The sequence below is a fragment of the Peromyscus eremicus genome, chromosome 7 (genome assembly GCF_949786415.1).
Source record: "Peromyscus eremicus chromosome 7, PerEre_H2_v1, whole genome shotgun sequence".
In the NCBI taxonomy this organism is placed as follows: Eukaryota; Metazoa; Chordata; class Mammalia; order Rodentia; family Cricetidae; genus Peromyscus; species Peromyscus eremicus.
In genome coordinates this window covers 108,093,166-108,116,042 of record NC_081422.1, presented here as the reverse complement: position 1 = coordinate 108,116,042, position 22,877 = coordinate 108,093,166, and the positions used below count along the sequence as shown (strand labels likewise).

At 46.0% G+C, this 22,877-nt stretch overlaps 1 protein-coding gene across 7 annotated transcripts in view; it reads left to right on the top strand.

Moving 5' to 3' along the window:
* Positions 1-22,446, top strand: part of Cnot10 (CCR4-NOT transcription complex subunit 10) — a 58,531-nt gene extending 36,085 nt beyond the window's left edge. For 3 of the 7 annotated variants that reach the window (XM_059268818.1, XM_059268815.1, XM_059268813.1), the window contains exons 13-19: positions 1,609-1,689; positions 12,781-12,894; positions 14,592-14,722; positions 15,595-15,630; positions 15,821-15,948; positions 19,699-19,774; positions 22,023-22,446. In XM_059268818.1, the coding sequence (XP_059124801.1) occupies positions 1,609-1,689; positions 12,781-12,894; positions 14,592-14,722; positions 15,595-15,630; positions 15,821-15,948; positions 19,699-19,774; positions 22,023-22,177 (721 nt within the window). In that variant the 3' untranslated portion in view covers positions 22,178-22,446. Of the gene's footprint in view, positions 1-1,608; positions 1,690-12,780; positions 12,895-14,591; positions 14,723-15,594; positions 15,631-15,723; positions 15,949-19,698; positions 19,775-22,022 lie in introns of those variants that run through there. The other 4 variants (XM_059268814.1, XM_059268817.1, XM_059268816.1 and 1 more) reach the window with 4 other exon arrangements.
* The last annotated feature ends 431 nt before the right edge of the window (positions 22,447-22,877 follow it).

Genomic DNA, 22,877 nt, shown 5'->3' with positions numbered 1-22,877 from the left:
ACCTCCTAACCTTTTGAAATAGTGCCACTCCCTAGTGACTAAGCGTTCAGATATGTGAGTCTGCGGGAGCTATTCTTACTGTAACACTACCAGAAGGGAAGGGTTTGGTCTTGGTCATAGTCCATCACTGAGAGAAGGCAGGAACTGAAGCAGAGGCCAAGGACGTGAGGAGAGTGCTTTGAGACAAGATAGAAACGAACTTGGAGTGTGGGCTCTTTTAGTTTTTAAAGAAGCAGCTTTGAAGCCAGAGCCAGGTATGATGCACACATCTGTATTCCAGTTCTGGGAGGCAGGAGGACAAGTTGGGTACCAGTCTGGGTTACATAACAAAATCCCGTGAAGCTATAGGAAAGAAAAGAAATACCTGTAGGTTAACAGTGGGGGTATTCAAAAGTCTTGTGGGTGTAGAAACAGCATTTCTTTTTTCACTTTTATTAAATATTAGGAGCCAAGCTAGGCCAAGGTGGCACATGCCTTTAATCTCAACACTTGGGAGGCAGAGGCAGGCGGATTTCTGTGAGTTCCTAGCAAGTTCCAGGACGGCCAGAGCTATATAATGAGGTCCTGCCTCCTCCCAAAAAAAGGGATCAAGCAAGGTGGTTTCATTAGGTAAAGGTACTTGCTGCTAAGCCAGACAACCTTAGTTCAGTCCCCAGGAGCCACCTGGTAGAAGGAAAGGACTGACTCTTCCACAAGTTGTCCTCTGACTGCCATGTGTACGCTGTGGCACGTGCGTGGCCACACGCATACACATGCACATATTTAAATATATATGTATATATATATATTTAAATGCCAGCTGGGCATGGTGGCACATGCCTTTAGTCTCAGTACTCAGGAAGAAGAGACATTCGGATCTCTGTGAGTTAGAAGCCAGCCTGGTCTACAGAGTGAGTTCTAGGACAGCCAGGGCTACACAGAGAAACCCTGTCTCCAAAAATAAGAAAAAGAAAAGAAAACTACTTGCTTTTTTTTTTTTTTTTTTAACTCTTTTCGTTTCTGTTTTTATGTTGGTCTAGATCTATAGCCCAAGCTCAAGTCAGCTTCAAATTTCCAGTGAGCCTTCTGCCTCAGCCTCCTGAGTGCTGGATGAGAGGTACAAGCCACCATGCCCTGTGGTCCTGTGTGTTACCTTAAACCCATGTCTCCATTTCCAACACCTCCTTTCTTGATTATAATTTTTTAAGTATTTGTTACAGAAATTTTGAAACAAGGTCTCATATAGACCTGGCTGACTTACTGTGTAGCTGAGGGTGACCTTGAACTTCTGACCCTTAGGCTGCTACCTCCCATATACAGGGATTAAGATACACACCATCATGCCTGGCTTATCCAATGCTGGGAATGGATCCCAGGGCTCCATATATGTTAGACAATCACTCTATCAACGGAACCACAACCCCAGCTTATTTACTAAAGAAATTTTGGAGCAAAACTAAAGTGTGAAGATACTTATGTAGTAGGGATGTTTGCGGCTAGAGATTTCGTAGAAGTGCTATTGTGTACTAGGGAAAATGCAGTAGTGCATTGGTGTGGTGAAGTAGGGATAGGAAAACAGATTGCACACCGGTTTGTTTCTTTTTCTGTCTGAGCCTTTCTCTATTTCAGCAGTAAAAGCCATGATGGAGATAAGTTCATTCCAGCCCCACCTTCTTCTCCGCTGAGGAAACAGGAATTAGAAAACCTAAAGTAAGTATCTGATGCAGTGAGCATCCATGGAGGTGAGTGTCCTGGCTTTCACCTCTGTTACACCACTGTCAGATGGTGAGCCACACGCCTGCCCCATTGTCTGGACTGCTCCATAGCACCATCTTCTGGCTCTATTGTCCTGCTGACCTAACAGTCCTGCCTTTCCCTTTCCCCACCCCCATGCTGAAGTTACAGGGTGTGCAGCCATGCCTGGCCTTTTCCATGGCTGCTGGGGATGCAAAGTCAAGTTCCCATGCCTGCACAGCCTGTACTGTTACCCATGATGCTGGGGATGCCGTCAGGGACATGTGCATGTTGGGCAGGTGCTTCATCATTACCATGGAGCTAGGCTCCGCCTCTAGTCACAGATCCTGATTGGCTTTTATCGTATAGCACCTTGTTCTCTGAAAAAGTAAATTTTCCAGTGAGCTGAACAAAAAGCAGGTTGGCTCATAAAAAAGGGTGACTGAAGAAAACAAAGATAAAAGTCTCAGAAATATGAGCTGAAGAGATGGCTCAGGGCTTAAGAGCACTAAATCTACCAAATACAGTTGGTTGGTTGTTTGTATGTCGTCGCTGAACCAGCAAGATGGCTTAGCAGTAAAGGCTTTTCCCCACCAAGCCTGATGACCTCAGTTTGATCCCCACACCCATGAAATAGAAAGGAGTTGTATGAGTTGTCCTGTGGCCTCTACACTTGAGTGCCTATGTGAATACACATGCAAATTAATACAAGTGTAAAAATAGAAAAAAGCTAAAAAAAAAAAAAAAAAAAGCTTTACATTCCACTTGGAGTCAGATATGGTGGTCCACACCTTGAATCACAGCACTTAACAGGAGCCAGGAGGATTGGGGTTCAAAGCCAGCCTCTGCTACATTGTGACTTTGAGACATGTTTGAGCTTTTAAAAGAAAAAAAAAATCCACTTGTATAACTAAAATAAAGTCACTATACTACATTTTTGTCCCAAATGGAAAAGCAAAGTGAATTCTATAAAACTCGCTGGGTGCCTGGCGGTGGTAGCACACACCTTTAATCCCAGCACTCAGCAGGCAGAGGCAGGAGGATCTCTGTGAGTTCGAGGCTAGCCTGGTCTACAGAGTGAGTTCCAGGACAGGCTCCAAAGCTACACAGAGAAACCCTGTCTCGAAAAAACAAAAACAAACAAACAAAAAAACTGGCTGGGTTTGGTGTAATGTATACACATGCATGGTGAGTTTCACCGGAACAGCCTCTGAGAAAACTCTGTAACCTTGCCCCAGACACTTTCCTTACATATGCCTGACAAAGTTTTACACTTAGTTATTTTGTGTGTGTGTGTCCACACAGAGCCCTGGAGGTCAGAAAACACCTTGTAAGAGTTTACTCCCTCTTTCCACCATGTGGTCTCAGAGACTAAATTCAGATTTTCAGACTTGATGGCCAGTGCTTCCCCCACTCAGCCACTTCACCAGCGTTTGTTTGTTTTGAGGTAGCTTATGTAGCACAGGCTGGCCATGTGGCCAAGGATGATCCTGGTACCCCTGCCTCCGTCTCTTTACTGCTAGGATTGATTATAGGCATCCAACAGACACCAGACCTACCCTGCACTGTAGTAATTTCACTTCCCTTCTGAGAATGAGCCTGAGAGAAGGGCAGATACAGCCGAGCGAGGCCTCTCAGTTTTCCATCTTTAACAGTGCAGTTCTGCTTTCCTTGTGTCGTAGCGGGACAACTGGTGATTTTCAGAGAAAATAGAATTACTTCTCTCTTTGTGTGGAAAGAGGCATGGGATGTCCATAGAGAAGTCCATGATAAAAAAAAAAAAAAAAAAGAGGCAGAAACAGGGTCTCCAGGCCATACTAACCTTTCCCCTGTGGAAGATGTGGGGAAAAGGAAATGTAGCAAGCTCAGGAGCCCAGGGTGCAGACAGCAGCAGTAGGTACTTGGAGACACAGTGGGATGTGTTGAGAGTGTGAGACAGGAAACAGACATCTTCTAAAGAGCCTGAGCACCTCGTGTCTTTGTCGAGATGGAGATCATAAAAGACTTCGTTTTCTGACTTGACTTCTTCTATGTGGTTGAAAATGTGTAATTGGTGTGAAGTTTACTTTTGATAGACCATTGTGTTTGACCCCTTGTGCTCAGTTACACCAGAGGCACCAGTGCAGGGCCATTTCCTATTTCCAGCAGAGCTGCTGTGGACAAGCCATCCAGACCATCTGTAAGACACGCAATCAGTCTTTCCATTTGCACATAAAGGAAGACGAGTCTAAAAAACTCACTCTAAGCAAGCTAAAGACAGGTGACACTGGGGCTGGAGATGTAGTTCAGTCGGTAGAATGCTTTCGCGGCTTTCACAGAGTCCTGGGTTTAATCCCCAAAACCAGCCATGGTAAAGTGGCAAGTGTTTTCATTTCTCCCAGTATGCCACCATTTGTGATTTGAAAGTAAAACATCTCCCATAGACTCATGTATTTGAACGCATTGACCTCAACTGGTCTAGAAGGTGTACTTCACTAGATGTAGGCCTTGAGAGTTCTTAGCCCAGCCTCCCTCCTTTCTGCTCTCAGGAGTAGGGATTTCCAAATGGGGATTTGGCAGGCAAATAGGCGGGGTTACAGAAGCAGAGGTATAACATATTAGTCATAACAGCCTTCTGAAATAAAGACAGGGTTGCTAAATGGTCATAACAACTGTTTGAATCTCCTGGAACAGGAGTACAGAACCATTTGTAGTTAAGATTACAGATGGGGGGCTGGAGAGATGGCTCAGAGGTTAAGAGCACCGACTGCTCTTCCAGAGGTCCTGAGTTCAATTCCCAGCACCCACGTGGTGGCTCACAACCATCTGTAATGAGTTCTGGTGCCCTCTCCTGTGTACATAATAAATAAATAAATCTTTAAAAAAAAAAAAAAAAAAAAAAAGATTACAGATGGGGCCGGGCAGTGGTAGCAAACACCTTTAATCCCAGCACTTGGGAGGCAGAGGCACATGCACATAAAGTCAAATAATACAACAACAAGGAGTACTATTATCGCTGACCGTGGATGTGCTGGGGTGAAACTTGGTAGCCTCTGTGTCCTAGGCCTTGTATTCTATGCTCATCACCTCCAAAAACTTATTTGATGTTTAAAATGAGTAAGAGAGCCAAGTGGTGATTGGTGGCGCACGCCTTTAATCCCAGCACTCAGGTGGCAGAAGCAGACGCATCTCTGTGATTTCGAGGCCAGCCTGGTCTACAGAATGAGATCCAGAACAGCCAGGACTATAGAGAAAAACCCTGTCTGGGGGTGGGGGTGGGGTGGGGGGGTGAAGAGATGAGATGTGGTGATGTAGTCCTGTAATCTCAGCACTGTGGAGATAGAGGCTGGGGGATCAGAAGTCAGGTCACCCTCAGTTACATAATGAATTTGAGGCCAGCTTAGAATACAGGAAACCCTGTCTAAAAAAAACCAAAAACCTTTGATTGAATCCAAGGTCATGAAAGATGAAAGCTTCCCTGTATTCCCTTTTGCCTGCATTCCCGTACATACACACATAATTTAAGGTAGCATAAATCTTAGATGAGCTAGAGGATTCCAGGATCTGGAAAGACTACAGCAGTCCTGGGGAGGCGGAGGAAACAAGGTTGGGACCAGAGTGGGAGACTTCTGTACAGGAAATTAAAATCAAAGCACACAAAGTAAAAATGAGTTTTAATTTGTCTTAATGGATAGAAGCAAATGTTTAGGACAAACATAATTAGGCCCAGTGTGACTGTTATACAACTCTAAATCGTGGTGGGTTAGGTAATCCTTAGGTCCTGACTTGGTACCCTTGGAGCTCTTTCTCCATTGTTTGAAAGGACGCCAAGGACACTGGCTGTTAACATGGGTCTTGCAGGAGGGTGGATGTTGGTTTGAGTCTTGCCCTGGGGCAGAGTTGGAGTAGGTGAGACTGCTGGGTGGTGTGCCTCACCTGCTCTTCACTTTTTGTACTTCTTCTTAGGGCCCATACCCCTCCCCATTTCAACTGATTTTTTTTTTTTTTCTATTTGAGGCATAGATACGTGATACACAGTCATACTGTATAACCCATGGTGATCCTTCTGCCTCAGCATCCCCAGTGCTGGGGTTTCAGGCAATGTATGACTTGAGTGTGGTCCTGCTATAGCCTGCCTATCCAGCAGATTCTCCAGGGGATCCTGCCCAGAAGCCCTGTCCTGCACATCATCTGCCTTGTGTCCACTGTAGCAGGATTCCGTGTGCCTCCACAAAGCTCCCTTAGACCAGCTGCTGACTGCTGTTCACACACTGGGCACAGTGATTTCTCACTACTCTGCCTCTCTGGACCACTACAGTGCCGCTACTAAGCGAACAGACAGTTTAACCCTCTTGGCCTCACACTCTTCTGTCAGGTAGCAGAGTTAGAATCAGGTTATGTCACATCAGGGTCCTGTTTATAGAAATGCTGGGTCTCCAGGACTTTCTGCTTTTCTTAAGATTGATTTGACTTTTAATTGTGGGTTGGGGGTGGGGGTGCATGTGAGGACAAGTGACTGGAGGCTTGAGGCATAGGATCCCCTGGAGCTGTAGTTGGTGCTGGGGCTCAGACTCATCCTCTGCAAAAGCCATACTTGTTTTTAACCACTGAGCCATCTCTCCAGCCAGACAGTATGTTTGATTTGCTGCCTAGCGTATGACCAGCTCTTGTGAGACTACATTTGCTAAAGATAAAAGGGCCTTTTTAGATACAGCAAAATGGGCTGGAGTGGTTTAGAGCACTGTCTGCTCTTCTAGAGGACCCAGTTTGTTTTGTTTTGTTTTGTCTTTGTTTTTTTCTATTATCAGCTTGATACAGTACAAATTGTTATCCTAATAGTGAAATGTTTCACTGAAGCTTGCCCAGTGATTGAGTAAAACCAAAACTTATTCTAAGCCGCAGTCATCCTAGGGTCTCCCCTGCTATGTAGCCTCCCTGGTTCTGTGGGTTGCAGTCTGATTGTTCTTTGCTTTATATCTAGAATCCACTTATAAGTGAGTATATACCATGTTTGTCCTCCTGGGTTTGGGTTACCTCACTCAGGATGATATTTTCTAGTTCCAACCATTTGCCTGCAAATGTCATGCTGTCATTGTTTTTCTCTGCTGAGTAGTACTCCATTGTGTATATGTACCACATTTTCTTAATCCATTCTTCAGTTGACGGGCATCTAGGTTGTTTCCAGGTTCTGGCTATTACGAATAATGCTGCTATGAACATAGTTGAGCATGTATCTTTGTGGTATGATTGAGCATTCCACAGTGGTTGTACAAGTTTGCACTCCCACCAACAGTGGAGGAGTGTTCCCTTTGCTCCGAATCCTCTCCAACATTGACTGTCATTAGTGTTTTTGATCATAGCCATTCTGACAGGTGTAAGGTGGTATCTCAGAGTCGTTCTGATTTGCATTTCTCTGATGACTAAGGATGTTGAGCATTTCTTTAAATGTCTTTCAGCCATTTAAGATTCTTCTTTTGAGGGCTAGAGAGATGGCTCAGAGGTTAAGAGCACTGACTGCTCTTCCAGAGGTCCTGAGTTCAATTCCCAGCAACCACATGGTGGCTCACAACCATCTATAATGAGATCTGGCGCCCTCTCCTGGCCTGCAGTCATACATGCTGTATACATAATAAATAAATAAATCTTTAAAAAAAAAAAAAAGATTCTTCTTTTGAGAATTCTCTGTTTAGCTCTGTAGCCCATTTTTTAATTGGATTGTTCAGTATTTTGATGTCTAGTTTCTTGAGTTCTTTATATACTTTGGAGATCAGGAGGACCCGGGTTTGATTCCCAGCACTCACATAGTGGCTCACTACCATCTGTAACTCCAGTTCCAGGGGATTTTTTCACCCTCTTTGGCCTCCTCGGGCTCACAAGTGATACCTGCACAAGCAAGCAAAATACCCATCCTTTTTTTTTTTTTTTTTTTTTTTTTTTTTTTAAAGAAAGAGCAAAACAAGCAAAAAAAAAAAAAAATCCTGGCCGGGCGGTGGTGGCGCACGCCTTTAACCCCAGCACTCATGTGGCAGAGGCAGGCGGATTCTGTGAGTTCAAGACTATCCTGGACTGCTTAACAGGTTCCAGGCCAGCCAGGGCTACATAGTAAGACCTTGTCTCCTGTGGGAGTAGGGTGGGGGTTGCCCAGACGTAAGGCCCACACTGTGATCCTGTAACCTAGGAGACTGAGGGAATGGAGAGGTTAGCCAAGGCTGCTTCAGCAGAGCTGGGTCTCCATGTGTGGGCAGGGCCTCTTAGGGGCTACAAGTGTAGCTCAGTTAGTGGAGGGTCTGCCCAGCAAGTACAGAGCTCTTGAGTTGGATCCTCACCACTGCACAGAGGACGTGGTGGTGCGTGCCTGTAATCCTCACACTCTGGAGGTGGAGGCAGGAGAATCAGGTGTCAGCTAATAGCTGACAGGGTTCATTTTTTTCTGAATTTCCTGTAGAGAAGAAGAGTAAGCTTGGTGGTTTGGGGGCTCTTGTTTGTTGTAGTTTTATTTCTTTGAAAATTTACATTTTTCAGTCTGCTGTGCATTGATTTTGTTTGCCAATTTTTCCAATGATATTTGTTGTGAAATTTCACTGTAAATGCATTTTCTTTTGATAAATGGTGACTGACTGATTTCAGCCATGTCAGCTTCTTTGCTGGTGGTTGAAGTTTGAGGTAACTGGACTGCATTCATTAGTCCCAGGATGTATATCTCTCTGACAGTTTGTAAGGCCTGGTCTTCTGCAGCTGATTGGAGCTGTGTTAAGGAGTCCCCTTCGCCTCTCTTTCCTTTCTTCTCTCTTTCTAGTTGTTGTCTGAGGACTTAGCTAGCTCCTCAGGCATGTGGATGGAGTGAGGGTTTTGTCGGGTTCTCCACAGGGGGCAGAAGCTAGAGTGTCTCTGCCCTTGCCTCCTCCATCTTCTAGTCGGATGAGCTGTCAGATCCACTGAGCGTCAGGTAAAACGGATCGGACAGTGACTCCAGGGTGTAGTGTGTGTTGGGGATGGGGAGGACTCTAAGTAGTAATGATCAAAAGTAAAGTGATTTTCTGCAAGGGCTTAGTAGAGAGAGCCATGCCTATTTCTTTTTGTTGTTGGAGCCTGCGGGAAATACTGTTTTCTAACAGGAAACTGAGTGGAGAGGGCACTGAGAAGTGACCTCAGGTAGATTATCAGGTTTCAAGAAGCTCGAGAGCATCATAAAAGCTGGTGTCAGTTAGAGGAGTGAAACTGCCTTCATTCCATGGCCCTTGATCAGGATGCCAGCCAAATTAGTTGTTTTACCTTGCTGTGGACTGAACCAAGGCATGTTAGCCAAGGTCTCTTACCACTGAACCGTCCCTGGCCCCAGTTTTATATTGACATATTTAAATATTTTGGTGGACTGATTTTACTAATAGAATCTTAGGGTAAAGTTGGGGAAACATTCACTTTCTTACACGTAGGTTTGACGTGGCTATGCTGGAAACTGCCCTGCTCCAGTGCTTACATGACTGACTTCTGGACCCAAAGTGAGTTTGACAGTGGGCTGGAGCAGTAATAGCCCACCTACCGTCAGGAGAGGCAAGGGCCAGTGTTTCCCAGTGAGCCTGCCTGAGGTGGTCCTGTTCTGGGCTCCAGGAGCTACAGCAAGCAGGGCCAGCCTCTCCGGCTGTGGGAACCAAGGAAAGGAGGGGCAGTGTCTGCGATGGGGCATTGCTGTCCAGTGCAGGCTGGCCTTGAACACTGTCCTGCCTCTGTACCTGTGCCCCCCAATCCCCAGTGCTAGGAATACAGATGTGTACCACCATGCCTAGCATAACCCATATTTTTCAACAGTTACTATATACCTCCTGGAGAATAGTGAGATACTGTATGAATGAGGAGACTACTTCTGCTTTTAAATAACTCGGTTTGCCTTAATCCTTGGAAAAGTCACAGATAAAAATGTTTTTAAAAAGATTAAACTTTGCCAGGCGGTGGTAGTGCATGCCTTTAGTCCCAGCACTTGGGAGGCAGAACTAGGCGGATCTCTGAGTTCGAGGCCAGCCTGGTCTACAGGTAGAGATCCAGGACAGGCACCAAAACTACACAGAGAAATCCTGTCTTTAAAAAAAAAAAAAAGATTAAACTTTGTAAGCATCATTTATGCACAAATCGCGATAGCCTTCAGGCTCTAGAGACTCTCATTTTTTTTTATGTCATGTGCAAGGACCTGTATTCAATCCCTAATGCTAAACCAATAAGTGGTTTTATTTTTCCTTTATAACAATATATATGTAACTGTTTTTTTAAACTTCTCTTCCTTTTTTTAAGGTTTATTTATTTTTACTTTTATGGATCTATGTGATTTTGACCGCATGTATATCTGTGCACCGCCTGCCTGGTGTCTATGGATGACAGAAGAGAGCGCACTATCTCCTGGAGTTACAGATAGCTTCCTGTGGTGCTGGGAATGCAACCCAGGTGCTCTGCAAGAACAGCCAGTCCTCAGCCTCTGAGCCATCTCTCCAGCATTCCCCTCCTTTTTATTTTATTTTGTTTTATTTTTTTATTTTTAAGTGTAGCCCAGGGTAGCCACAAACTCACCATCCTTTGCTTCTACCTCCTGAGTGCACTGTGTACTCCCTCAATGTACGAATATGCATTTCTATTTTTAAATAAAACCAGAGGGGCTGTTAGACCTGACCTGCAAGATAGCTCAGCATGTAAAAGTATTTGCCACCAATAAAACCTGAGTCCAATCCTCAAAACCCACATGGTAGATGGAGAGAACCAACCCCCACAGATTATCCTCTGACTACCCACATGTGTGTGTGCTGTGGCACATAATGTTCATTCACACACACATCACACATACACACATCACACACACACAATAAGTTTTATTAAAGTGAAAAGTTTTTAAAAGAATATTGATGTGCCCAGTTGAGACTTATACCATCTAGGAAGCCCTGGGCTAGATCCCCAGCCACACAAATGGGTGGATGTCTGCAGTCCCAGTACTCAGGTAGTGGAAGCAGGGAGATCAGAAGTCCAGTCATCCTTGGCTACATGGTGAGTTGGAGGCTGATCTGGACTATGTGAGACACTATGTTTTAATTTTTTTTTAATTAAAATCAAAATAACCAAGTATAATGGCACATGCCTATAATCCCAGCACTTAGGAAATGGAGGCAAGAAAAATAGGAGTTCAGTCAAGGTCATCCTTGGCTGCATCAATGCGTTTGAGGGGACAAACTGACCTACATGAGACCTTGTCTTAAAGAAAAAATTAAGCTACCTAGTCTTGTCACACAGATCTAACTGCTGAAATGTCTTTGAAGTTGAGATGTGCCCAGCTAGTCAGTGCTCTCCTCCCTTGGTCCCTTGAGTCTTCCAGCCAAGAGATGGCAGTCCCCAGGACCCTGGGGCAACCTTTTCCTGAAACTAGTAGAAGATTCCAGCAACCACCAGTAAGCAAGTAAGGAGGTGACAGGAAGGAGAACAGGACTACAAAGCCACTAAGCTTGCCCCTAGTGACCCCGTCCTCCAGCAAGGTATACCCCCTAATGGTTCCATAACCTCCCCAAACAGTACTGCTGGCTGGGGCTAGTTGCTCAGATACATGAATGAGCAGGAGACATTTCTCATTCAAACTATCACAGCCCTCTTTCATTTTTGTGATACTGGAAACTGAATTCAGGACCTTGCCTGTGCTAGTCAAGTACCATACCACTGAACTATGTCTCCAGCCCTATGTTCCTGGGACACTGTTGCTTCCGTAGAATTAGATGGGCAGTGTGGTCGCACATTCCTTTAACCCCAGAACTTGGAAGGCAGAGGCAAGTAGATCTCTGTGCGTTTGGAGCCAGCCTGATCTACAGAGTGAGTTCAAGAATAGTCATGGCTATGTAGGGAGACCCTGTGTCAAACAAACAACCAAAAAGATTAGAGGTTTTTTTAGAGAGATGGTTCAGTGGTTAAGAGCACTAGAGTTACCTGGGTTCAATTCCCAGTGCCTACTTAGTGGCCTACAACCATGTGTAACTACAGTCTGGAGGATCTGATGCCCTCTTTTGTCCTCCGAATGCCAGACACACATGTACACATGTGATGCACATATACCTAGGAGGCAAAATACCTAGACACATAAAATAAAAAAATAATTGAAAAGAGAGAGAGAGAGAGAGAGAATTAGGCCAGGTGGTGGTGGCACATACCTTTAATTCCAGCATCCTGGAGGCAGAGGCAGGTGGATTTCTGAGTTCCAGGCCATCCTGGTCTACAGAGCAAGTTCCAGGACAGCCAGGGCTACACAGAGAAACCCTGTCTCAAATAAATGAATAAATGAATGAATGAAGAAAGAAAGAAAGAAAGAAAGAAAGAAAGAAAGAAAGAAAGAAAGAAAGGGGCTGGAGAGATGGCTCAGAGGTTAAGAGCACTGACTGCTCTTCCAGAGGTCCTGAGTTCAATTCCCAGCACCCACATGGTGGCTCACAACCATCTGTAATGAGATCTGGCACCCTCTTCTGTATACATAATAAATAAATCTTTAAAAAAAAAAAAAAGAAGAAAGAAAGAAAGAAAGAAAGAAAGAGGAATTAAAGCAAGCCAGGTACAGTGACATACAGCTTTCACTCCAGGACTCTGGAGGTGGAGGCAGGCATATTTCTGTGAGTTTGAGGCCAGTCTGGTCTCTCTAGTAAGTGCCAGAAGGTGACTCGTGCCTGTAATCCTGATGCCTGTAATCCCAGCATTTGGGAAGCAGAGGAAGGAGGATTGCTGTGAGTTTTGAGGCCAGCCTAGACTACAGAGGAAGACCCTGTCTCAGAAAAAGAAAACCAAACAGAAGTTGGCATGGGGCTCACGCCTGTCAGTCAGCACCTGATGGGGAGCACGTCTGTCAGTCAGCACTGGGAGGCTCAAGTATAAGGCCAGTCTCAACTATGTAAGTTTGAGAACAGTATGTACTTAGGAGTGAGACCCTATTTCCATGCTCACTCTGGCAGCATCTGTACTAAAACTGATGGACACAGAGCTCAACATGGCCCCTGGGAATGAGTGGATGACGACTTGGTACTGGACCAGGACCCCGTCGTGGCTCTGACTCAGGCTCCTGCCTTCTGTCTTCTGTTGTAGGTGTTCCATCCTTGCTTGCAGCGCTTACGTGGCTCTCGCATTAGGTGATAACCTCATGGCTTTGAATCATGCAGACCAGCTCCTTCAGCAGCCCAAGCTGTCGGGTTCTCTTAAGTAAGTATGACTTCCCCTGCACTCAGGATTGTTTCCAGGATTCTGGGTGCTCTTTACATGGCTTGCTTTTACTCTCCAGTGGGATAAGTGTTGGTGAGAACAGCACATGGTAATGTGTGACTGTTATCCCAGAACTTCGGAGGTGGAGGCAAGAGGATCAGGAATTCATAGCCAGTCTCAGACACATACCGAGTTCAAGGCTATCCTGAGCTACTTGAGACCCTGTCTCAAGATAAGAAAGGGAGGGAAGAAGGAAGGAAGGACAGGCGGGCAATGGTAGCTCATAACTATAATCCCAGAACTTAAGACTTGAGGCAGGAGGATTAATTGCTTTGACTTCAAAGCCAACCAGGGCTTATCTTTAAAAACAAAACAAAAAAAGTATAAAACATGGCACATCCTGGGCGTTGGTGATGTATGCCTTTAATCCCAGCACCCGTGAGGCAGAGCCAGGTGGATCTCTGTGAGTTCAAGGCCAGCCTGATCTACAGAGTGAGATCCAGAACAGGCACCAAAACTACACAGAGAAACCCTGCCTAGAAAAAAACAAACAAACAAACGTGCGTGGCTAGGTTGATAGTGTGCTTGCCTCACAGGGATGAAGCCCTGGGTTCCGGTGAAGCATCCACATGACATGTGCCACATAACCCCAGCTGTAGTGGCACAGGCTGGCAAGAGGATCTCCAGTTGTATTTACTTTTAGACAGGACTTCACTGTGTAGCCCTGGGGGACTGGCTGTTTACCTCTGTCTCCTGTGTTAGGGTTAAAGGTGTGCTCCACCTTGCCTGGCTCATGATGAGGGGCGGGGTGTACACTTAGTTTATTGTTAGAATGTGTGTGAATGTAGCTATGCGAATGCCGCACTCTGGAAGTCAGAGGACCGCTCTTCAGAGTCAGCTCACGGTCCGCGTTCTGGAGCCAGTTCCTCCTGCTGTTTCTGCCACTGTGCTGTCTACTCCAGGCTGGGAGCCAGGGAGGCCCTTCCAACTTTATGGGGATTGAACTTGGGCAGCAGGCTTGCATTTTCAAGCACCTTTACCTACTAGGCCATCTCACCAGCTTCTTTCTAATCTGCAGTGGTTTTGGGGGGGGAGGGGCAGCGATCTGAGATTTACTTATTTTTAACTTCATGTGTATGGGTGTCTTGTCTAGATGTAGATTTGTACACCACTGTACACCACGATGTGTGCATTGCCTTTGAAGGCCAGAAGAGGGCATTGGATAACCTGGAACTAGAGTTAGCAGCCGGTTCTGGGCCACTGAGAAGGGAACCCAGGTCCTCTGAAAGAGCAGTCAGTGTCACATCTGAGCCACCTCTCCAGCCCCTCCTACAATGGTTTTGTTCCTTTTTTTTTTTTTTTTTTTTTCATTATGTTTGTTTGTTTATTTGTTTGTGGTATTTGTGCAAATTGAGGTTGGCAAGTACATGCCATAATATGCATATGGTGGTCATAGAACAACTTGCAAGATTTAGCTCCCTCCTTCCAGCACATGGGTCCCAGGGATTGAATTTGGGACATAAGATTTGGTGGCAAATAGCTTTACCCACTGATTTCTTGCTGGATTAGAATGACCAATAAGCTTAGCTTTCAGGTCAGTGACATGGAGTATGTGAATCGTATGCCCAGTATTACTGTACACTAAGCATTTCTGTGATGACCTGTTCTTCAGACTGAAATCTGCATTTCCATTTCAGGTTTTTGGGCCATTTATATGCTGCAGAAGCCCTCATCTCCCTCGACAGAATATCCGATGCCATTACGCACTTGAACCCAGAGAATGTCACTGATGTCTCCTTAGGGATCTCTTCAAATGAGCAGGACCAAGGTTAATGAGGACACATTTGATCAGAACTGGTCATTGTTGACACTTCCTTCCTGGTGTACTTGAGGATATGTAGAGACCTAAGGGCATGGTTGTGAAGGGAAGGAAGTTTGAAGTCAGCTCTCCATGTTCATGGCTGTTCTTACTGTGTAGTAATTGTTTGCTAAGTAAGCCTGGGAACGATTGTCACTGGCCTAAATTCTCACTCAAAGGCTGATAATGTTAGGATTCCTCCCTTCCCTCCCATTCCCTCCTTCTGGGAACGATTGTCACTGGCCTAAATTCTCACTCAAAGGCTGATAATGTTAGGATTCCTCCCTTCCCTCCCATTCCTTCCTTCCTTCCTTCCTTCCTTCCTTCCTTCCTTCCTTCCTTCCTTCCTTCCTCCCTTTCCTCTCCCCACCCCACCACCCCCTTTTTTTTAAGAGACGTAATCTCACTGTTTGCCCAGGCTGGCTTCAAACTCCTGGGAACATGCCATCCTCTGGTCTGGCTGAACCTTTTCAGTGCTAAGATTACAGACATTTGCGCCAGCTCACCTGGCTTAAGAGGATTCATTTTGGTTTGGTTCTGACACTTTTTTTTTTTTTTTTTTCCTTTGAACTGATTCCTCCATGTAAGAGGGAATGGAGGTGTGGTTTTCAAACAATTTTCAGTCATGTTAAGTTTCGGAGGCTATGAAGCCATGTGGTCCCCTCTCTTCATGGCTAGCTCACATGGGGGTGGTGGTGAGGCTGCATCCTGACCCCTTTAACAAAACCTCCACAACACCAAAAGTCAACGCTACCATCCGTTAAGTTCCTACTTGGTAAGAAACTTAGGTGTTTAGAATGTGCTGTTGTCCTGCCCTCAGATTTATTTTCGTGTATTTGTAGGATCAGACAAGGGTGAAAATGAAGCAATGGAATCCTGTAAGTAAGAAGTTTTGTAAACCCTTAAGTAGCCTGGCCTGCATCCCAAAGATCTAGACTCTGCATCTCTTATGTCCTTCGTGTATCTGTCAGCCTGAGGCATAGTGCTTTGTTCCAAGTGCTCAGCGGTGGAGTGGTGCTCCGTGGCCTCTGCACAGCCCCTTCATCAGTATCTACGCTCTCTCCTCAGCTGGCAAGCGTGCCCCTCAGTGCTACCCCAGTTCTGTCAACTCTGCCCGGACTGTGATGCTCTTCAACCTGGGCAGTGCCTACTGCCTGAGGAGCGAGTATGACAAAGCCCGCAAGTGTCTGCACCAGGTAAGAGGGTGTGGAGAGGGCAGCATTCATGCATACATTAGAGGACCAGAGCTTATGGGGTGTGACGTTTTATTTGTGGTTTAGGATCAATAAACACCTGAAATATTTTCCAGCTTTAAAATATTCTTGGGAGCATGGCGGGGCACACCTTTAATTCCACCATTCAGGTGCATCTCTGTGAGTTTGAGGCCAACTTGGCCTACAAAGAGAGTTCCTGGCCACCCTGGGCTACATAGTAAGATCCTGTGTGCTGGATAGTTTTATGTCAGCTTTATATAAGTTAGAGTCATTGGGAAGAGGGACTTCAACTGAGAAAATGCCTCCATAAGATTGGCTGTAGGCAGGTCTGTGGGGCATTTTTTCCCCTTTCTCTCTCCCTTCCTTCCTTCCTTCCATTTGTTGTTGTTTGTTTGTTTGTTGAGACAAGATTTCTCTGTGTAGCCTTGGCTGTCCTTGAATTATCTCTGTAGGCCAGACTGGCCTCGAACTCAGAGGTCTGCCTGCTGGGATTAAAGGCCTGCACCACCACCACCACCACCACCACCACCACCACCACCTGGCACATTTTCTTAATTAGTGATTGATGGGGGAGGGTGTGCTATAAGAAAGCAGGCTGAGCAAGCCATGGGAACCAAGCCAGTAAGCAGCACTCCTCCATGGCCTCTGCATCAGCTCCTGCCTCCAGGTTCCTGCCCTGCTTGAGTTCCTATCCTGACTTCTGTGGATGATGAATTGTAAACTGTAAGTGGAAATCACCCCTTTCCTCCCCAAATTGATTTAGTTCATGGTGTTTTTCACAGCAATATAAACCCTAACTAAGACAGCCTGTCTCAAAGAAAAAAAGCAAAGCCAAACACAAGACACCATGAGAGAACCTGTGTTCTGACATGGTGTTGGGGAGACTGCCACTGAAACTGATTGGACTCTCGGGATACATTACAGTCTCCAGACACTGTCTGCTTATGCAGGTGACCTTATGTGTCCAGAAGTGATGGGGCTGCATCATGGAAAACAACCATCCGTGAGCTGTAGTTACTTAGGGTCAGCATTTCTAGTGCAGAATCAGAAAATCGATGCTGAGCTCTCCAGGGAACCTCGAGGAGCTGAGCACGCACGTGAGCTGAGTGTGAACTGTTCTCAGGGATAGAGCTCTGTAGTCACCAGCCCTTCTGATGCCCCCGACCCTGTGGCCATCAGGGCTTTTGATCTGCAGTTAGTGTGTGCAGTCCAGCTCAGGTTCCCGTACTGCAGGTGGTCGTGGCTGCTGCCATGCAGAAGAGGCAGATGAGGTCAGTCCTGGTTCGGGGTCCCCGGTTTGTTTTTGGTCTCTGTTCTTTGGGTTAATCCAGTGGCAGGACCATTGTTAATTGGGAGGCCCACCCTGTCTGGCAGAGCAGACAATGATTTGGAGAGTCGGAAAGGGCTCTGAGCTGATGCTTCCAAAGTCATTCTCCACCCCATGATTCTGAGCAGTCAGCAGCCAAATGCCATTAAGTCTCAGAAAGTCGTTACCTTGAAATCTTGTATCTTAGAAAAAGCTGTGTAGGTTGAGGCTGATGCAAAAACAACAACAAATTGCCTGTGTTTATTAGACACTAAAAAATAGAACTTAAATTTCTTTTTTACACTGTGTGTGTGTGTGTGTGTGTGTGTGTGTGTGTGTGTGTGTGTGTGTGTACAACTGAAAGGAGTTAGTTTTTTCCTTTATCCACTGATCCATCTCAACAACCACCACCCACCACCACCACCCACCCCACAAAAAAAAAAGATCTTAGTGTCTACAAAGTGGTGTGATGATGCTCTTCCCCACATAAAACCTTAGCCTACCTGTAAGTATAGAATTTTCAGATTGGGCGGTGGTGGCACATGCCTTTAGTCCCAGCACCCAGGAGGCAAAGGCAGGTGGATCTCTGTGAGTTGGAGGCCAAATTGGTCAACAGAGCGAGTTCCAGAACAGGCTCCAAAGCTACACAGAGAAACCCTGTCTCGAAAAAAGAAAAAAAAAAGAAAGAAAAAAAAAAGGTATAGAATTTTCAGTTTCTAGACCTAGCTGTTAGACATCTGTGATGTGGGAGAAAAAACTTGCCCACCTCGCTCATAGGGCATGTCTTCAGAGCATGGGTTCTGCAGGACAGTGGTGGGTGTGCCTTTAATCCCAGCACTCAGGGGGTCTAAAGCTATTAGATCTAGCCTCTATGAGTACCCGCACCCACACTCACTTGCACAAACATTTTTAAAAGTTAGAAGCAGGAAAACAGGACCAGTAAGATGATTCAGCTGGTAGTCACTTGCTGTAAAGCCTGATGGCCTGAGTTCAGTTCCCCAGGAACCACATGGTGAGAGCAACTTGGCACAAATTGTCCTCTGACTTCCACATTTGCACTGTGGCGTGCACACTGCCCCACACACACACAAGAGAATAAATCATTTTTTAAAATTGAATTAGGAAAAAAATGAATTAGGGACTGGAGAGATGACTCAGCTTTTTGGTTTTTTTGTTATTTTGGTTTTATGAAACAGGGTTTCTCTGTATAGCCCTGGCTGTCCTAGAACTCACTCTGTAGACCAGGCTGGGCTCGAACTCAGATACACCTGCCTCTGCCTCCCGAGTGCTAGGACTAAACGGATGTGCCACCACATCAGGTGATGGCTAAGCTATTAAGAGCCCTTGTTCGCTGGGCAGTGGTGGCTCGCACCTTTAATCCCAGCACAATGAAGGCAGAGACAGGCAGATCTCTGTGAGCCACCCTGGTCTACAGAGTGAGTTCCAGGACAGCCAGGGCTACACAGCAAAACTCTGTCTTGAAAAGCCAAAAAAAAATAAAATAAAATAAGGGGGCTAGAGAGATGGCTCCTCTGAGCCCTGGCTGCTCAGAAGACCCAGGTTTGGTTCCCAGCACCCACTTGCTGGCTCACAACCATTTACAACTCTAGTTCCGAAGGATCCGCTGATGCCTTCTTCTGACCTTCTCAGTGCCAGGCATGTATGTGGTGCACATTCACACATACAGGCAAAATACACAAAAAAATGAATAGATCTACATATTTTTTTTTGTTATTTTAAAAACAGATATAGTCATACAGTCCTCTACTCCCAGCCATTGAAGAGGGAGGTGGTAGAGGTCAGGGTTAGCAATTCAAGTTCATCCTTGGCTACATAGTTTGGGGTAGCAAAGGGAAAAAAGCCAAAGTCAGGGTTGGAGAAATGGGTGGAGGCTGGGAAATCTACATTTTTATGCCATACATGAGGAAGAATATCATTGAGCCGAGCAGTGGTGGTGCACGCCTTTAATCCCAGAACTCGGGAGGCAGAGCCAGGCGGATCTGGCTGGACTACAGAGGGAGTTCCAGGAAAGGCACCAAAACTACACAGAGAAACCCTGTCTCAAAAAAAAAAAAAAAAGAGTAAAAAGAGTATCGTTGAGTTTAATAGGTACCAAGATAATGCACTGTTGGGTGAGGTGGCATATTACTGTACCCTGTACTCAGGATGAGGCAGGACATCCCCGTGTGTTCAGGCCTGTCATCCTCATTTGGCCACAGATAGCCAAGCATGCTAGCTCCCATCACTCAGTGTGGGACCATCCTGGGCTACAGTATGAGAAACTGTTTCTGAGAAAAGCAAAGGCAGCTGGGAGACAGCAGAGCTGCCAAGGGGTCCTGTGAACATGAGCCCCGAGTCAGTGTCCAGCTTCTCATGGAGACTCACTGAGGACTTTGTTTTCATGGGTGTCTTTCTCTTGCGCAAAGGCGGCTTCAATGATCCATCCTAAGGAGGTGCCCCCTGAGGCCATCCTGCTGGCAGTCTACCTTGAACTGCAGAACGGTGAGTGATTCTCATTGGATGCTGCTGTCCTTCAAAACGCTCATGATTTTTGGTGTATGCTGTTTCTCTTCAGATCCAAACTCAGGACATGTTGGTTTGTGTCTCTAATTAAAGCATTTGAGAGGCAGAGGCAGAAGGGTCATGTGATCCATACTGGTGTGTCCTTAAAACAATTCAAAGTTTCGCAGTCCTTGAGAACATGACCCATCCGGTTTTCTAAGTAGAGAGAATAACTTAGGGGCCAGCACAGTGGCTCAGCAGATAAAGGACATTTGCTCCTAGTGACCTGAGCTTGAATCACAAAGTTATCCTCTCACCTCCATACATATGCCAACATGCATGCACACATGTGCTCACACACACAACAAGGGCCTCAACTGGAGCTTAGCAGGCGTGCTGGCCCGGGTTCTGTCCATAGCACTGCCCAGAGGAAGTCAGGGATGGAAAGAGTAGTTAGTTAGCACGGTTTTGATGTCATACAGATTCCTGCCCACAAATTAAAATATTCCCTTTAGTCTGAAGAATGCAGAGTTTTGCCAGGCAGTGGTAGCGCGCACACACACACACACACACACACACCTTTAATCTCAGCACTTGGGAGGTAGAGGCAGTGGATCTCTGAGTTCGAGGCCAGCCTGGTCTACAGAGTGAGTTCCAGGACAAGTGCTACACAGAGAAACCCTGTCTTGAAAAACAAACAAACAAAAAAGAATGCAGAGTTTTAACTTCTGACCATCAAAACTAGTCCCTGAACATTCAGCTTTTCTTGGGCAGCTGACTGACTCTTGAGAACATGAGTCACGATGCTGCTTACTTGGAGTTGAACAATGCAGTATTTTTTTTGTTTTGTTTGTTTGGTCATTTTTATTCTTTTGTTTTCTTTTTCTTTTTCTTTTTTTCTTTTTTTTTTTTTGGTTTTTTTTTTTTTTTGGTTTTTCGAGACAGGGTTTCTCTGTGTAGCTTTTGTGCCTTTCCTGGATCTCGCTCTGTAGACCAGGCTGGCCTCGAACTCACAAAGATCCGCCTGGCTCTGCCTCCCGAGTGCTGGGATTAGAGGTGTGCGCCACCACCGCCCGGCTTATTCTTTTGTTTTTTGAAGTCTCACTATGTTGCCCTGGCTGATCTGGAACTCACTATGTAGACCAGGCTGGCCTCAAACTCCTAAATCTGCCTGCCTCTCTGCCTCTGACTACTGGTTAGAGATATATGCCACCACTCCAACTCCTGTTTTTATAACTGAAGAAACATTAAGTGCCTGGCACTCCACAGGTCTTGGCTGACTGAAAGCCAAGACTTGAATGAGTTTGTGGTCCTGAATCCCTTGAACCCCTTCTTAGTACAGCCCACCTGTATTATAACAGGTTGCTGGCCTGGGATGTAGTTGAGTAGTAAACATGTACAGGGTCTGTGTTTAAACCCTAGCACAGGACAAAACAACATTGTTTCGCCCAGATCACGGCGACCTCCAAAAGAACAGCACAGAGACCAAATCCCATATGTAAAAGCCTTTATTTCAGGCTCTGAGCTTGGTCTCTCTTGTCTGTCCCACACAGTGGTGTGAGCCCTAAGCCCAGGCAGGGTAGGGTCTTTAGCAGAGGTTGGGGTGAGGAGATTTCTAGGGTTCAGGACCCTGGCTGATATTTGTCCAGGGCTATCTGTAAAAGGAAAATAGGGCCGGGCGGTGGTGGCGCACGCCTTTAATCCCAGCACTCGGGAGGCAGAGCCAGGCGGATCTCTGTGAGTTCGAGGCCAGCCTGGGCTACCAAGTGAGTTCCAGGAAAGGCGCAAAGCTACACAGAGAAACCCTGTCTCGAAAAACCAAAAAAAAAAAAAAGGAAAAAAAAAAAAGGAAAATAGGTATGTGCTAGGCTCAGGGATATCTATCTTGTCTAATCTTATCTAATGATTGAAATGTTTGGGATGACAGGTTCTTCCCGTTAGATGCTGGCCCATCCCTGGGTGATGCTGTAAGCCTATCACAGCAGCTATGTCTGGGCCCCTAAGCCTGTCATGGCAGCTGTGTGGTCAAGCTACTTTGGGCCCCCCACAAACATCACTCTGCCTCACTACACATCACTTAAATGAGAATGTGTGGCCTAAGCAGTGGCTTTTGTCATGGTGTATAGCCAGGGCTGCAGAGCAGGGCTGTCTAGGCCTCCTTCACCTCCTTTTCAGGGTTCTGGTGGCTTGGTCTGTGCATTGGTAGTGTTCTGTGCTTGGTTTTCTTTAATGGACAGTGTTTTTTTAGGCAACACACAGCTGGCCCTGCAGATGATCAAGCGGAACCAGCTGCTCCCCGCAGTGAAGGCGCACTCTGACGTGAGGAAGAAGCCCGTGTTCCAGCCTGTGCACCCCATCCAACCCATCCAAATGCCCTCATTCACCACGGTGCAGAGGAAGTGAGAGCTTGCTTTGGGGAACTGTTGCCTGAGGCCTGGAGCATGGCCAGTGGCCTTTCAGTTGTCTACAGGAAAGCCAATAAAGACGACAGGTGGAAAGGTGCTGGTTTTGAAAACAGTTTGAGACTGTTTACCCCCACTGGGTTTTTTTGCCAGAGGCGTACTTAAAATTAAGGACTCAAACCAACCTTCAGTTTTTATTTGCCAGGCTTTTACTTGTGACCCATTCTGTGCTGTGTCTGTGTCTAGGCATTAAAAGATGTTCTTATCAGAGCAGTTTTGTAGTCTTTCTTACAGTTATTGGAATAATTTAGTAAGATTTAATGTCAGAGCTGTAAAAACCTAGCCAAGTGGTGGTAGCACATGCCTTTAATCCCAGCACTCCGGGGGCAGAGCCAGATGGATCTCTGTGAATTTGAGGCCAACTAACAGAAGACGGGTGATGAGTGATCGTGGGGAGTGCCTGTAATCCCAGCACTCAGGAGGCAGAAGCAAGCAAATCTCTGTAAGTTCAAGGTCGGCCTGGTCTATAAAGCAAGTTCCAGGACAGCCAGAGCTGTTACACAGAGAAACTTTGTCTCAAAAAACCAAAACCAAACATACACACACACACACACACACACACACACACACACACACACACACAGAGAGAGAAAAGAACATCAGCTGTAACACACACACACACACACACACACACACACACA